At 49.7% G+C, this 17,169-nt stretch overlaps 1 protein-coding gene across 8 annotated transcripts in view; it reads left to right on the plus strand.

The window, feature by feature from the left end:
- unc5ca (unc-5 netrin receptor Ca) overlaps positions 1–17,169 on the plus strand; it is a 118,071-nt gene that overhangs the window by 48,368 nt on the left and 52,534 nt on the right. For all 8 annotated transcript variants that reach the window (XM_023836618.2, XM_023836619.2, XM_023836621.2 and 5 more), the window contains 2 exons: positions 10,346–10,576; positions 16,438–16,581. In XM_023836618.2, the coding sequence (XP_023692386.1) occupies positions 10,346–10,576; positions 16,438–16,581 (375 nt within the window). The remainder of the gene's footprint in view (positions 1–10,345; positions 10,577–16,437; positions 16,582–17,169) is intronic.

The following is a 17,169-nucleotide window of genomic DNA, read 5'->3' on the forward strand; positions in this document are numbered from 1 at the left end:
TATGTCAATGGGTCTAAGTGTCCTAAGACTGACTCACAGGAACTGTCCTGGCAGCCTGCTGAAGCAGAAGGAGCTGTCCCACCCTCAGCCATTTGACTGTGTGCCCAGCGACAGCTGTGACCGTTAGACCTTCCCTGCAGGTACCAGGTGTACCGTTCACGACCCAGAATCCCAGGATCCTCAGAAATTGGTTTAGCAGGACTCACTCTTATGTCACTGTGTTTGTATATGTATGTGTGTGTTTCTGGGGATGCCCATATTTTGTTTGCAGACAGGAAGCTATATCAAACTCTAGGTATCTGACAGATGTTCTCCATTAATCTTTGCTTGTCTTTGTTTGTCAGCTCCCAGATAAACATGCACGCAAACTCTTGCAGTCTCTCTTGGTAATTAAGCAGCTTTAAGGCTCAGTAATGATACAGTGGAGTCGGCATGGTGGTGCATCTCCAATTAGCTGCATTTTGGCACTCCTTGGACCCGCTGGGCACAGTGAGGGGTCACGGGCTCATTCCCCATCCTCCTGTCAGATTTTTGATTTGCTTTTTGGTCCACAGTCAGCATGAAGCACAAGCTGTCCCCTTTGAAACCGTTCGGCTTCACTCTGCTGCCCTTTGGACTGCGACGAGCCCCGGGAGCTGACCAGGACACAATCTGGGGGGCCGGTGGGCCAGAGAAGAGACACACTTCAGCGGCCAAGGGGCCAAATCGCTGTGCTACTGCCGACTTCATTAGTCCAGCGTTCGGCAGAGATCACGGGCAGCACCACTGGGGTCTTGTTCTCATTTGCCTTATATAACTTTTTAATTAGACCTTTGGAAATGGCCCTGAAACCTATCCTCATCCCCAGCTCTCGGCACCCCTTCTCTCACTTTGGTCCCCCGCCTCTGCTCTTGAACCCCCCACCCCTACCCCACACCACACCAGTTTCCTGTCCTAGCTCACCTCCATTCCCATTCTCCAGACATTGTCCTGGCAGAAGCCCTCTAGGGAATCCCCGGACTACCTGAGATCCTCTACCGCCTCACCACTGATGAAGTCTCTCAACTTTCCCATCATACATCACCAATTCATCCTGAGAGGATTGGGGGGGAGGGGTTAAGTTTATCATTTCTTATCATTTTGTAATTTTTCCTGGGTCCAGAATTCTTTTTTTGTTTCATAACATTAAAACTAGTGCTGTCAAACGATTAAAATTTTTAATCAGATTAATCACAGGGTTGCTGTGGATTAATTTCGATTAATCACGATTAAATATCATTCATTTTTAATCTATATTAATCACATTTAATTTTGCATGAGCAAACACACTCAAGAAAAAAGGGAATATATATGCACTTAACATGTTTATTGAACATCTTGAACATGAGTCGGATGCATTCCATCTGCCACAGAAGTGCAATACCATGTACCCATATCAAAAAGCAAGATTTTTTGCTTAGCCGGACAACTTGTTGGATTTAAGGTACCTCAGTTTAAATGGTCTTTATCTTCGTTTGCTTACAATTAGCACGAACTACCGTAAATCCGACAAATAATCCAACTAATCATGAAGTCCAATTCTAGCCCGGTTAATTGCCATTGTTAGCAATATCAGTTGATAACACATTACGTGCGGTGCTTTACATATAAAACTCCGTAGCAATACATCCACAGATAAGTTGGACAGTATAGCGTGTGCGACCGATTTAATGAGCCACAAATGAGAAATAGTGCTTGAACAGTATAAAACTAAAACTTTCCCTTCTGTTGATAAAGGGCGCAGCCATCTAGGATTCTGAACTCGGGATCCTCTGTGCTGCTCCGAGATATTTCTCGGATCTCCGAGAAACTGGAGCGCATGTCGTCACTTCCGGCTTCAAAACTCCGGAATACGACTCGGAATACGAGTTCCGAGGGCAAATGGAACGCACTAAAACTGCCCGAAATGGGTTAACAGAGACATTTCAGGGATTTTGAATCATTCTGCGCTGCAGATGGGTTAATTGCATTAAAAATTTTAATCAGATTAATCATGATGATGGATTAATCCGCGTTAACGCGTTAATTTTGACAGCCCTAATTAAAACATAATTGGAAATAATATATAATTTCTAAAAATAAAGATACAGAAAGATTACTTTATCTTCTCTTTTCAATTCAATTAAAAAAACTTTATTTGTCCCCAAGGACAAATAAAAACACATTGTCGTAAAGTGCAACAGTATTTACAGTATTTAGAAGGTTCATTGCAAAACTGCAGTCAGTCAGGTTGTTTTGAACTGAATAAATATACAAAAGGGAAGGATTATTAGTGGGCATGGGGGGGGGGGTCAAATGCAGATTCTCTCATGTGGTAGGAGCAGCTGAGAGCTTTGTGCAGACTCTGTGCATCATAATCTTAGAGGGGGCTGTCTGGAGGCCCCTGGAGAAGTCATCCTTGGGCCCTGACGTGACTGCAAGGTGCTTTGAAGGATCATCTGCTCTTGTTGCATCACCTTGGTGGATGAGACTGGACACATGAGCAGAGAATAGAATAGTGATACTTCATCCCCGTGAAGAAATTGTCTTTTCACCTACTCTATCTTATTCTCTATGAGACACACACACATGTCCATTTTAGAGCAAGCTTTGGGTCACATCGCAGGGTCAGCCAGCATCCAGTGTTTGTGGAGCTTCCTTGGTACTTGAGATAACCCAGGGCTGCGGCAGAAGCTCTTCTGCATTACAGACAAGGCTCTGTGGTCTTGTTATCTGCAGTGCCTTGGTGTCCATTGACAGCCTCTCCTGAAATCGGTACAGTGGCTGGGTGGGGCCACAGGCCCAGCCTGGCTCGCAGGGACTCGCAGTCACCCAAGGCCAATTCTTCCAGCCTCTCCTTCTAATCCATGTTATTAAGTGAGTTAATCATCTGAACAACAACCACCCTGCCACCTCCTGCAAGGACTAGTATCCTGGAGTCAGGCCAGGCAGGCTGGGAGCAGAGTGGAGGGCTGTGGGTTGGCACCAGTGGCTCTACTTATCTGCCAGGATGCATGGAGAGTTGGGCTCAGAGCACTAGTGCGGGATGATGGAAGGATCTGGCAGCAGAACGATGGGCCTGCCTTCTCGACTGGGCTTTTGCCAGAGCGGTGAGATCCTGTCGTCCACATAGGCAGGATGGGTATTTGTGGGCCTCAGGCACCTGTGTCACCTCCCGGCCGAGACCAAAGCTGGAGCTGACTGCAGATGCTCCACCAGATTTTGATCAACTTCCAGTTGAAGCCTCACCACAGCTGTGAGATGCTGGATAGGCAACCTACCACACCTGTCACTCCATCTGAGAAGGAGGGTTGCAGGGAAGCGCAGGATTTTCATGAAGGATGTTTCCTGTCTTTGCTTTTGTGTTTCCACCCAGGCCGGAGTAGTGTGGAGGGTTTGATTCCCAAGCAATCACATCACTCCAAATTGATTGGTTTGTTGAAATTACAATATCAGGACCTTTTTTCAAATTTGAATTTTATTTTGCATTATTTATTGATTCAATTTGTCTTACTCTAATCCTGTCCCAGATAACGGGCATCTGTAATAGGCTCTGCTGCTGGTTGACAGTGATCTAACGGACTTTGTGAGGGTAATGTAGCCTTCAGCACTCTAATTTTGGTGTAAATAAAGCATGTCCCCTGTCGTCTTTGTACAAGGAAGGTTCTGGATGAATTATGAGGGTGTTTAGCGCTCTTCGACAGAAGGTGGCCTGAGAAGGAAGGGGGTCACTGAGTATCTAATGGAAGCGGTCAATAGCGATCTGCTGCGCCGAGATCATATGTTCATTACGCCTGACTCTGCCTGTGTGTGTTTGTGTTTCTGTGTGTCTGTGCATGCGAGCATGTGCACATCTGCATGTATGTCTCACAAGGGGTGCCTAGTGTAAGCTTTAGCATCATATTGATGTACAGATGTAAAAGCTTTAGCATTTAGCTTCTTGACGGATTATTTGGAGTTCATTAAATAAATAAATGTATGTATCAAAAAATATACTGTGTAATGTGCCTATAAATAAATGATAATGACAAAATACTGTATATCTAGTATGGCCATGTTGGATTAGGTAGGATTAGCCAATTGATTGAAAATGATCCACCAATCAAACAGCAGTTTTCACTAAAGCCCTCCCTAAAAACTTTGATAAACAAAAGTGACAGTTTGCATTTTAAGGCTTTTCATGTCATGTACAGCGGTATTGAAATAAATAATAAATTAATGAAACCAGTAAGAAATAGGTTAATAATTAAAAATGGAAGAAATGAACATTTTTGCATGTCATTTATTTATTGTCACATTACACAGCATACTTCTTAATGCATACATTTCTTTATCTAATAAAGTCTGAATAATTTTCTTACTAGCTTAGTATCAGAATATAGATAAGAGCTTTAGCTTGTTTAGCTTTATCATATAAGTGTATAGATATAAGGGCTTTAGTATTTAGCCTCATATAGATGTATTTCTAATGCTCCTATATATAGATATAGGAGTGCTAACATTTAGCCCTCATTTAGATCTGCAGTGTTAGCTTGTCCAATGTTAGCCACCGTCTCCCAGAATACTGCGTCCTGAGTTCATTGCCTCTTGAAGTGAATATGAATGCACCCTGGGGCCACTCCATTACCTACTCTGTACTCACCGTCCGGCATTGATCCAGCTGGGTTTGCACTCTGCGCTGTGTGCTCATCCTCCACCACAACAAACCATGCGTGCGACACAGCCCAGCCTATCTCTCTGACATGCTACCACAGGAACCGAAATTCTAACTTTAGCCTAGCCAAATGTGATTAATCTCTGTATCTGTTTCTCTCATGGGCCGAGTGCGTTTGTACGCCTGGGACACTCAGCCATGAACCATAGGACGTTCTGCTTTGAGTGGAAAATGAGCCTTTTTGTGAAGCTTTAACAATCATCCGATGTGTCACTAGCTGAAAAGTTTCCGAATTCAACATAATATGTAAGCTGATGAGGAGAGAACATTAACAGGTCATTTGTTCTTATCAGGGTTCTATATAAGAGTTTCTGTGCCGTCCAGTGACCTTTTTATTGAACAGATGTGAATGTTTATAAGCGTTTCCATTTTTGTCAGCATCTGCCTTTGTAGCTCTTCAGTGGCTAATCAGCTGAAATGTCTACATCCATGTTTTAGGCCGGTGAACAGGGCTGCCGGCATTTCCCAATGTGGCATGGCTCGTGCTAGTGAGGATGCTCTCATTCCGGCAGCATAGGCTCTGAGTTTTTAGGAAAAAACATCAATCCCGGGTTTGAGATGTAAATCGACACAGCCTATCAGATGTAAGACAAGCCCCCGCCATCCTTTGCGTTTATCGTGTTTGGCACTCCGTCCCCCCCTCCAGGCACCAAACTCGGGGTCGGTGGGGACTTCGCTATCTCGGATCTCGCCCAGCATGATGTCACGCTTCCTGAAGGTGACATGCCGTGTGATGGCAAGCCTCTGGCAAATCGCCGGGCGGCCAGCTCGCCTTCCTCTCTCAGAAAATGTCAGCACGTGCTGATACTGTGGCTCTGACCTCCGGCCTCTCCGGTCCGCCGGCCGAGCTTTCTGGAGAAGAAAGACCGGCTTCCCTGCTGAGTTAACCCGGAGTCAACTCTTGGAGATAACCACAGACCGAGCGGAGCCAGTGGATCAGCTCTTTGCTCCATGGACTTTGAACAACTTCAAAATAAATGCCTTTCAGCATCTGCCGGCGTGTGTTTGGTCCCTCTAACCGATAATGGCGGGGAGTCCTTTCTGCTCTGTGCCCCGCAGATCAGCAGCAAAATTCCTCCCCGCCTGCAAGCGGACCAGAGAAATATAAAAGGAGGAGGATGCGATGCTAGTGCCGGCCCTCCTTTCATCACGCATGATGGACCAGCTACACGGCTGATGTGCTTTTTTTTTCCTGGGGAAGATAAATCTGGTTACACACTGACACAGTGGAGCTTATCTCTGGAGCGGGCTGGAAAGGCCGGGCCGTGCGCCAGCTGTTATCACCCCCCCGAAAAATAATAACTGCATTCCTTGCCGGCGTTGCTTCCTGCCTCGTCGGGGGTGCTGCTCAGCCACAAAGGGGGTGTCTACGGCCAACAGCGTTATCTGCTTAGTGGAGCAGAGGACCCCGGTCTGTCTGCACCCCGACTGTGCTCAGCATCTTCCCACACGTCTCCCCTGAATCACTCTGGGCTTGTGTGGTCAGGCCCCCAGCTCCTGCCCTCCTCGCTCAACGTGGCCTGATGCCCCTTCCTCCTTTCCTTGCCACCTTTTATCGCCCTAAGTGTGCCTTGAACTCCCTGTGATTTACACACCGAGAGGCGTCCTCCTGTGTTAGCTACTTTTGGGCTGATTTATCGGTGGCATGGATCGGCGAGCTATTTAAAGCCGCGTCGCCCGATCAATATGCCATTCACTTACTGCCTGCGCTTAATCAACATCGGAGGGCCAGCTCTAGAATCCACTCTCGGCCGCAGGCTTCATCTTGCCCAGGCTGTGTGCCACCAGTCCTGCCACCGCCGCCCCTGGCTCCTTCCATGCAGTCCGTTCACTCTGTGACACCACCTCAATTATACCTCTGTAGCCACATTTTCCGGAAACTTCCAGAAAATGGAGCATGTAAGTTGGACTCAGATTGCACCATTCTGCTGAACCTCACACTGCCCCAAGGGAGAATACTTGCCTTCCAAAGGTAGATGTTGAAGGACTCTCCTGAGTGTTCAAGGAAATGGCTCTTAATGGATCTCAGCCTGATATTTTTGTCCCAGGTTAACGCGGTTCCCCAGTATCTTCTCATTTGGGAAACGTGCTGTGGAGGGGCGAGTAGGTTCCTTCTCTTTAGTTAAACTAGATGTTGCCTAGGTGACTTCACACCTCTCCCTGGCTGTACCATGTGATCACAGCCTTCCTGAGCAAGGCATACTGTTTTGATTCGGATCTTCACACCCACTTATTGCACAGGTGACTGGATAATGAACCAAGCAAGTGTTTGAAGGTACAAGGGCTTCGTTTGAAGATGGCGTGCTGACAGAAACCTTCAAACGGCACTCTGCAGGACCCCTGTTGCACAGCTTCAAGCTAGATGCAAGAAATGAAGACAAACACGTTTATTATTATTACTTTTACACACTCATGTGTGTCCTGGGGTTCCAGCTTATTTTTGAGAGTCCGTGGGGTGGAACGGCTCTTGATGCCCCGTTCTTTGCTCTGACCTGCAGCTTCTGCGTTTGTTTTGATTCCGGGTCTGCTTTTATTTTTCTATTTCAGCCACTTGACATTTTAAGTGTTTGTGTGGGGAGAGAGGGACCCGCTCATTTCACACAAGCATGTGTTTTATTCTCCGCTTATTGCTTTATTTTGAGTGTAACTGTGGAGAATCTCTCCAGCGTTGAGCCAATATTCTCTCTCAATATTAGTTTAACCTTTAGACATGAGATACTCTTGCTGGACCTGCATGCAGATGCGCTGTGAGGATATACCTCAGTCAGGGGTGATGATGGTGATGATGATGATGATGATGACGGAGTTGGACTAAAGTGGGATGTGTGTGTTTCTCTTTGTAAGTACGAGTGTGTTTGCAGGTGTGTGTTGTCAGGGGGCTCACCCTCAATGGATCGCATGCCTCCCTCTCCATTCTTCCCCTTCTCTGTCCTCCTCTTTCTATCTCTCTGTCATTCCCATGTACTCTCCCTGTCTCTCTTTTCTCATAGCACTCTTCCTTCTTTGCTGCTCTCTGTCTCCCATCCTTGTTTATCTTTTCTCACTTTACTCTGTTCCATGTTCTATCGTTTTTTTTCCTTGGCTCTAGTCCTCTCTGCCTCCCTCCGCTTTCTGTACCCCCCACGTCTCTATTCAGACCTCTCTTTTTGACAAACCCCCTCATTCCACTCCCCTGTCGCTGTCCTTGTCCCAGTTGGATCTTGGTCAGTTTTTTTTTCTCTCCCTTCATGGTTCCATGTGGTAGTGGGTGGGGATTTATGAGTGATAAATGGGGGAACTGTGTGTGTACATGTTGGGGGTCGGGGGCCTTCCATAGCTAATGCCCCTCTAATGAGTTTCCTGAGTGGTGCATGGGGTCAGGACCTGGGCTACAGCATTCCTGGTGTGTTTGGTGGAGAGGTGGAGGTCTCAAATGCAGCTGCAGTACATCTCTGTGCAAATCACAAACCTCTCTCTGGAATGTGGCCACAAAGATATAACACAGGCTAATGTTTTAAAGTGGGCTCTTTACTGCCCCCTTCAGGCAGTATCTATCAATGGCGATATCAGTGCAGAATGGTGTCATAACGGCAGTTGTGATCATGTTGCTTATACCACAAGGCAGCTTGCTTGAAACCAAATGAAGCGTGTGAGGATCTGTACATGTGCATCAGCTAAGGAGTGAACATGATAAATGAAAATGATAACGTGCTGATACGGTGCTGAGTAGACAAATTAAGGAAGCATCTATCTATCCTTCAATCCATCCATTCCTCCTTCCATCTTCCGATCCACTTCTCCAGTACAGGGTCATGGTGAATCACAGAAACAGACTGATGGTAATGTGCGTATCAATCTGCATCAGTATACCTGCGAGAGGGTGGAGATGGACTCAACGAGCCAGTGAAATGAACCCCATTGTGCTATAATTCATAACTTTGTCACATCGTGGGGGTGTTAGCTGACAGAGGGGCCTCTCCAGTCACACGGGGATAGAGTGTGTGTGTGTGTGTGTGTGTGTGTGTGTGAGTATGTTTCACTGTCAAATACGATGAAATACAGCGAAATTGGCTGTTTATCGGTATGCAGTAAATTGGTTGTCTTGGACCTGAATTTGGGGGTCAGAGGTTTGGTTACATTAGAGGTACCGGCGAAACATGCAGGTAACATGCAGGTAAACATGCAGGTAAACATGCAGCTCAGTGTGATGTAGGAGAAAAGGAGTGGAGCTTGGTGTCGGGGTGACCACGTCTTCCCACACACACTGTGTGTTTGTGTGTGAGTTTCTGTATGCGGGGTGGGGGTGGGGTGGGGGGGACTGCACTTTTCCCACTCACAGCTGCTGATCCCCAGAGCTGATAAGGCTCGCTCCATCGGCCGACACGCCGGCTGCACTGATAAGCTTTCAGAATGCTAGGTGCGGGGGCGGGGGGCAGTGGTGTTTGGATTTGACATACCACTCAAATGAAGCAGTCCAACCAAGAGGGTGGAGGCCAGGGAGGGTGGGTCGGTTTGTCTGACAGTCCAACAGCAGGCGCCCCCTGAAACCTGCGACTGGTCCCAGACTACTCAGGCACATGTGAAATTGCGTCAAGATTCCACACGCGAATAAGCGGTGAAGTGAACGGCACGGCTCTTTAAAGCTGCCAGCACTCAGGCTAATGGAGCCACTGGGCTGATTTTCAGCTTGCCTGATGTACCCCGGAGTAGGCTGCTTAACGGCGTCACTGAGTTTCCAGCTGGGTAAACTGCTTAAATTCTAAATAAAGGCTGCAGGCCGGCTCAGCTGCCACAACCTTTGACCTGTCAGGGCAGGCCAGAGTGTCCCCCTGCCAGTGGCCGGGTGGCAGCCAGGACGCACTGGGGGCCGACAGCTGCATCTAAGCGGCCTTTTGATAGGATTCCGGGTCAGTATATTCCTACGCATCCCACATTTATCCCACTTTAGCTCACACTCCCGTGCTGGGAAGGTGCTTTATTTATTCTGTGAGCGTGATTATGGAGTGTGGGAGGTGTGCTGGCAGCATGAGGGCGAGGGCTATGCCTCTGTCAGGGCTCTGGCTGTTTGGTCTCCTGACGAGGAGAGTCCTGGTGTGTGAGGATGTCCGGGAAAGGCAGTGAATGGGAGCACAGTGTGTCCCAGTGTGTGAGGGAGAAGTCCGGGAATGGGAGAGTGGGGTGGAATGGGAGCACGAAGAGTCCCGGCGTGGGAGGGAGACGTCTGGGAAGGACAGACTGGAATGGTGTGGAATGGGAGCATGGAGAGTCCTGGTGTGTGAGGGAGACATCCGGGAACGGGACAGCGGGACATTGTGGAATGGGAGCAATGAAGGTCCCGGAATGTGAGGGATAGGTTCGGGAACAGAAGAGTGGGACGGGGTGGAATGGGAGCACTGGGGGTCCTGGCATGTGAGGGAGAGGTTTGGGAACGGGATAGTGGGACAGGGTGGAACGGGAGCATGGAGGGTCCTGGTGAGGGAGAAGTTCGGGAATGGGAGAGCGGGATGGTGCAGAATGGGAGCACTGGTCTGGGAGCCCCTTCGGTTCTGTGGTCTATGGCTTTAGCTATGTAAGTTAATGATCAGAATGTCAGGTGGAGAGCAGTTAAGGTGGATCCATGCTGCCCACTCACTGCTACCCTATTCTTTTCCCTAGTGGACGATGACTTCCTGGGGTTAGGAGGATTACCGGAGTCCTTCCCGTCAGATCCCCCAGAGCCCCTGCCCCACTTCCTGATGGAGCCGGAGGAGGCCTACATCGTCAAGAACAAGCCAGTGAACCTATACTGCAAAGCCACACCCGCCACACAGATTTACTTCAAGTGCAACAGCGAGTGGGTCCACCAGAAGGACCACACGGTGGAGGAGCGTGTGGACGAGACCTCAGGTGGGTCGTCTGGGTCCCTTTGTGTCTCTGGGAGTATGTGGGGCTACTCTGTGTCTGTGTGTGCAGCAGGGCAACTTTGGAGAAATTCCTCGATGAGGACAGAGAGACACAAAACATATATCCTCTGATTTAAAAAAAAAAAATTTGTTGTTTAGTTTGTTGTTTTTTCTCCTCTATTTAATTTTCATCTGATTAAGTTTTACTGTAATGTGTTCAGGGATCATTAGGCGCTTTGAAACGAGAGTGAGCAGGACATCCCCATGCAGGCGGGAGTGGGGGTGGATGGAGGGAGAGAGAGTTTTAGGGGCCAGGATGGATGCACCAGCCCGTGAATGCAGTACTGGGTGAGACCCAGAAAACACTGAAGCGGGAAGGGATCTCACACACACACACACACACACACACATACACATATCCTGTCAGTTGTGGTGTCAGGAAATCAAACACGCAAACATCCCGGGAAAGACTGGCACTGTAATGAGGATGGAGGTCGTCCCAGCTGCCCTGGGACACACGCGACTCATCATGAAAGCCAGAACCATCCACAGGCGCGGCGTGGCACCAGGAGGCGTGAGTCTGACGTCCGCCACAAGGCCGTAGCTTTACACCATGCCCCTCCTCCGGCATCGCCTGCGGCGGGAATCGCGACCGCGGCAGCATGACAGGCCATCCTGCTCTCTGTAGGCGGCGTCCTGTCTGCTGTGGTGAGACGTCCCCACCCCTCCATCCTCTCCCAGTCTCCTGCCATTTTCTTTATTTGTGATTTTTCCTCTCTATCTCTTCAGCTGCTCTCCTACTCTCCTCTCTCCTCGTTCCTTCTCTCTCCAGCCAACCATGCAGATCTGACTCAAGTCTGTGACTCGCAGTAAGCAAAGAGTCAGGGAGCCGCCTCCACCCCCCCCTTGCTTTCCCCTGTCGCAGCCACCCCCCCTGCAGAATCGGCCGCCGGGCCGTACAAATGAGTTTTGGCCATGGACACGGGGAAGGTGACATTTCCGGAGCCGGTAAATTAGTCACACGCCTTTCACTCAGGCGGAGCGGGACAGACATCGGCGTTGCATTCCCCGCCATTCGAAGGAACGTTCCGTGTATGCTCTATAGTGTATTTTGTTGCTCGATGGCATTTCTTCCGAGCTCCGGGATGTGCTGCTGCAGGCCACCTTCGTGTCACTGAGACAGTCACCATGGCGATGGTGGGGTGACTCGAATCGCCGTGGCTATGGGCTGGGGGGATAGGGGGCTGGGGAGGGCAGGTGATATTCAGCCTTCTATTAAACCCTGTCCTTCAGAATCTGAGCTGGAGTGACTGAGCAGGGAAGCGACCTGTGAGCAGTGCCCAGAACTCAATTTCCTACTTTTTGGTGGGAGAACTGTCAATAGGGGGGGCTTATAGTTCATAATATGAAATCACAACTAACTGTGTGCTTTTAGTTTATCCAGTTTTGTGGAGGTGTATGTGGGAATTTTGCCTCGCCCCGCTTGGGGAACTGTGCTCGAACTCATGATGGATGGATGGATGGATGGATGGATGGAATGATGGATGGAGGTTCCTTAATCTGCCTACTCAGCTCTTTCTCACAGTGCCAAACGCCACAGGCATAAACCTGAAGCTCCTGTAATGAGCTTAAGGCCCCGGCTGGCGTAGAGCGGCTCTGTCAGTCCAGGGCAGGCAGCCCCACTGCCCTCCGGACGGCTAGCGTGTGAAAACGCTGCTAAATAAAAGCGTGTGGCGGGTAACCAAATCCACTAATGCCGGAAAGGCGACACCGTGCAGTCTGCGGCGGGCGCTGCCGCGGCGACCGGGGGCCTCTCCGATTTCCCCTGACTGAAAGGAAAAGATGGAGGGCGAGCCGCTCGATACCTATTTGGGCTGGGGAATGGATAATGGAGGGCTGGCGTGTATTGCGGGGTGGGGGGGGGGGTTACTTGATCGGGCCCTAGGGAGGGGGCCGTCGCTTTTGGGGGGGATTTCAGAGCAGGAACGACTAGCCCTGAAAATGGGGTCTGGAGACCTTGACTCTGAACTTTCGTTTCACTCGAATTCCAGTTATAAAATTGACCACTGAGCCCAATATACAAAATGGGTCGTGTTTTAAGACCCTTCTTCTGTTGTTGTTTTTTTTAAAACTTCCTTCCCATGGCTGTCGACGTAGCCGCCTATGGCTTGAGCCCTGGCACCTCGGCATCGGTAACCATGGTGATATGATGTCACAATGCTGGAGCTCCATGTGTGCCCTGTCCCCACCCACACCCCATAGCACTTGTGTCCTTAAAGTTGATGTCCTCTGTAGTCAGCGATAAAGATGGAAACACCCCCCCCCCCTCCCCGCGCCCCGCGGACTCAAATGACTTATGGATGAAACTAATGCTCAGACTCAGACTTCTGAGCTCCTGCTTGCTTACGCTGCTTCCAGGACACGGTTGGAAGGTTACGCCCGTGATTGCTAGCCCCCAGGAGGAGTGCAGTGGAAATTAGGCACGTACTTCCAAACATAGCGGGGGTGTGTGCAATACGATTCATCATATGATAAAGAGCGTCTGGGAGCTCAGTTGTCTGGGGTCATGGTTCGATGTACGTCTGCCTTTAATATCTGCCAAAAATGACTACTGCCCAGCGTCGCTGACCCCTGAGTTCCACAGGTGGAAAAAGGGAAGAGATTAGTTAATGTGGAAATGTGACCCCCTACATGAGAAAGTCCCGCATCGCAGGCAGATGCTGGAAAACTTAAAACAAACATCAGTGAGTCAGACAAGCACCCTGCCATCCGATCCACTGTATTCTTGTGACTTCATTATTTTAATATTTTCATTATTTTCCCATGGGGGTTTTTTCCGCATTAATATCACATTAATTATCCAAAGCGGAGGTTGCAGCAGACGTCAGAGTGAGCTGTTCGCTCAGCCATTTAAGCTGAAGGATGTTTCACTGGCTCACTCAAGGGCAGAGCGGCGGCCCCTATTGGGATTTGAACCCGTAACCTCGTGGTGAGACGACACTCCCAAACAGCACTCAGCCCATTGCCCCTTTGCCGCACCGACGTGTCCTTTCACGGTTTCCTCTCGCACTCCGTCACGCAGGAACAGAGATGCGCAGCAGGATGCGTCTCAATTATTTATGGTCACGACGGTTCATAAATGTGGTCAATCGCGTTCCGTGTCAGCAAGCAATGCCATTTTCCCCTCCCCCCACCCTGCCCCTCCCCTCCAGCATTGCTGGAATATGAGGAATAGTTTTGAGTGCCCGTCCCTTAGGGGGGTGGAGGGGGGGGAGGGGGGTTATTGCCAGTCCGAAAACATAAGAAGGAAGCACTTGACCGGGAATAGGAGAACCTCCAAGGATTGATCCTGTTCACAGGAGACAACTCCTCTCATGTCATTCCGCTACACGGCCTCGCCTGTCCCCCCGCTGTCCCCTTCCGTATTTCTGTCCGACTGGTTTTATGACAAGGCCCCCTAGCAGTTGGACTGTGAGACGCAGTGTTTCGTGCAGACGGGCTTCCGGCTTTGGAAAGCCAGGGAATTCCGCATGTGCAGTTGATGCCTGGCTTTCCTCTCCGTCTCTGTGCTTCGTCCCACTAGAGCGAAGCTTTAAAAACGGCTCGTCTTACCGGCCTCCTGACCCCGTGATAATCGTTTTTTTGCTGGAGTCTGGGATGTTTCCGTGCGCGAGCTGTCAGTGAGCACAGAAGGCCCTTCCTTAGCCGCATCTCCAGGGCTGTTTCCCGGGCATTTTTGGGAAAAGCTTTGAAGTGGCCCTTCTGAACCGATTGCAGAGCTGTAGGAAACAACTCCCCCAGCTTAGGAGCTCTGGTCAGTGCACACACACTTTCATTTGAAAAAGGTCAGATACAACAGACAAGCTGCCATGCGCTATAAGTGCGCTGAATACACCCGGGTGTCAGAGACGACTGCGTTTGCCCTGACCTCCACAGTTCACTTATTCAGATGTTCCATGTATTTTTTTTTTATCACCGGTTCTGAGAATATGCAAAGATTACACACTGTATTTAAAGGACGTCTCTCATATGGGTTATAGTGACTGAATAGGGCTGAATTTATTTTTGTAACCCCCTCCCCCAAGTTTGAGGTAGTGAGTGGTGCCTTGTGACATCACAGTGCTAATGGTGTGATGTCAACCATTAGTAGTTCTTTGTAATGTTGCCCTATTATCATCATGGTGCCGTGTGCCATAATGTATGTCTCTCATGTCCCAGAAACTGTCACCTTCTAAAAAAGGTGCTGCTCTTGTGCGTTCCCAGTGCCTGTTCTTTGACTGGCGTGCTGGATACTCACAGGACCAGACCTGACCTAGGCCTCATTGTCTAAGCAGGAGAGTTATGGAGTGGCAGCAGACCGGATCAGATCTGATGGGAGCACATAAGGCCGTCTTCTCACCAAGCTGCTGAGCTTGTGCCCCTGCCTCTGCCTTGTGCCCTTGTCTCTGCTTTGTGCCCTTGCCTCTACTTCGTGCCTCTGCTTCTACCTTGTGCCTCTGCCTCGATCTCATGCCCCTGCCCCTACCTCTGCCTTGTGCCCTTGCCTCTGCCTTGTGCCACTGCCCCTACCTCTGCCTTGTGCCCTTGCCTCTGTCTTGGCTCCTGCCTCTACCTTGTGCCCCTGCCTCTACCTTGTGTCCCTGCCTCTACCTTGTGTCCCTGCCTCTACCTTGTGTCCCTGCCTCTATCTCGTGCCCCTGCCTCTACCTTGTGCCCCTGCCTCTACCGTGTACCCCTGCCTCTGCCTTGTGCCCCTGCCTCTGCCTTGTGCCCTTTCCCCTACCTCTGCCTTGTGCCCCTGCCTCTTCTTCGCCCCAGTCTCCAAGCTCATCTTATTCTGCCGCAGGAGACAGGTCATCTCTTTCACTCCCATTCACTGCAAATTCTAGATCTTTTGTTCATATCCTTAAGACAACGTCTGTTGCTCTACTATAACAAGAACAATTCAGCAATTCAAAAATAAGCAAGTAAATGGGTTGGTAAGCAGTGTCATTTCTCTTTGCATCAAAGACACTCAGATAGTAAGTCTGGTGGTTTTTATTCTCCATTCCCATGCTGCAGCAAGAGGGGACAAATCAAGTGACAGACTACGGCTCTTTGCAGCTGTACTGATCAGTCTTCTGGGATTTTCTGCACTAGGTGGAGTAAAACAGATTAATGTATTGATTATTTTGGAGGCTAACTGTAACCCTAAAGGGCAGGTCTTTGAAGCGCCCTTTATCCATCTCTGTGTGTAACTGGAAAAAAAAATGCAGAGGCCATCATAATCGTGCCACTCTTCTCATGGATGCATACCTCCACCTAAAAGGTCACCGCTCACCCACAGCTTTAAAACCAGTGCAGACTCTCTGCAGGAGCACAGCCCTTACCAGCTCATTTGGGCTCATTTAAGGAGCAGGCCCAATGCCTCCTCTTTCAGGAGATAGTATGGTGTCCAGCGTATCCACAATCCACGGCGCCCTTCTCCGCCTCTGGTCAGAGAGCATTAAATAACCCTCAGCTATCGACATCTGTCCATTGCCACATCGATTCTGTACTGTAGCCACAGAGACTGGAATGAGTTTATTACGGATCTGACTTTGATATAAATGAAAATTCCAGTGGAGAAGAAATCGAAGCTTTTTTTTTTTTAGGACAACTTGAGATCACGAGGTTGGGCTTGTCAGTGCTGTGTTAGCAGTGTCACTTTCAGGGTGGTGGACACAGGAGTGGCCTGCATGAACATCAGCTGTCCAAGGCTCTTAGTCCCATGAACGCTGACATATGTGTGATTGTAAAGAGTGCGTTTTTGTTCTTTGCATGTTGGGTGCGCTCTCATGTTCCATGTTCTCTCCAGCACTCAGTGCTCTCTGTCTCCCCCTGCAGGGCTGGTGGTGCGGGAAGCTAGCATCGAGATCTCCCGCCAGCAAGTGGAGGAGCTTTTCGGCCCAGAGGACTACTGGTGCCAGTGTGTGGCCTGGAGCTCGGCCGGGACCACGAAGAGCCGCAAGGCACACGTCCGCATCGCCTGTGAGTCTCCTGTCAACTCTCGCCGCCGACGCTCCGTGCTTGTGCACACGTCCACTAGGGGGAGCCGGTGGTACCTGATAAACAGGACTGGGGAGGACGATTTCACGTGCATGATGATCACTGCAGGGAGGAGGATGTCTGAAGTGCAGACAGCCCTAGAAATATGGCATGCATTCCGCTCGGGTGTGTGAAGGTAGCTGAAGGGATCCCGTCGGCATTAATAACAGCAGCCTTAAAACCCCCTCCCACGCCCTTAATGAGATAAAACCCCATCTGAATGCCCTTCAAAGCACTGGCTTCAAGGAAGAAGCCCCGAAGAGCGTGTGGACGAGCCCTCTGCCGTCCTCGCTCAGATCAGACGGCATGCCGCCGTTTGCATTGTTCTGCCGGCGAGGGGTGTTTGAACAGCCGGATCTGTTTGTGTCTCTTTTCCTGCGAGTGGATCGTGACCCACTGGGTTTGAAGAACTGTGCGCCCCTGCTGCAGGAGGGACTGCATACACGTGTGTACCATGTGTATGTAGGGTTTGCGTGTTTATGCAGTGAGGTGTGGGGGTATGTATTTGCACACATCAGTAGTGGTGGGTGT

Source organism: Paramormyrops kingsleyae, chromosome 2, assembly GCF_048594095.1.
Source record: "Paramormyrops kingsleyae isolate MSU_618 chromosome 2, PKINGS_0.4, whole genome shotgun sequence".
Classification (NCBI taxonomy): domain Eukaryota; kingdom Metazoa; phylum Chordata; class Actinopteri; order Osteoglossiformes; family Mormyridae; genus Paramormyrops; species Paramormyrops kingsleyae.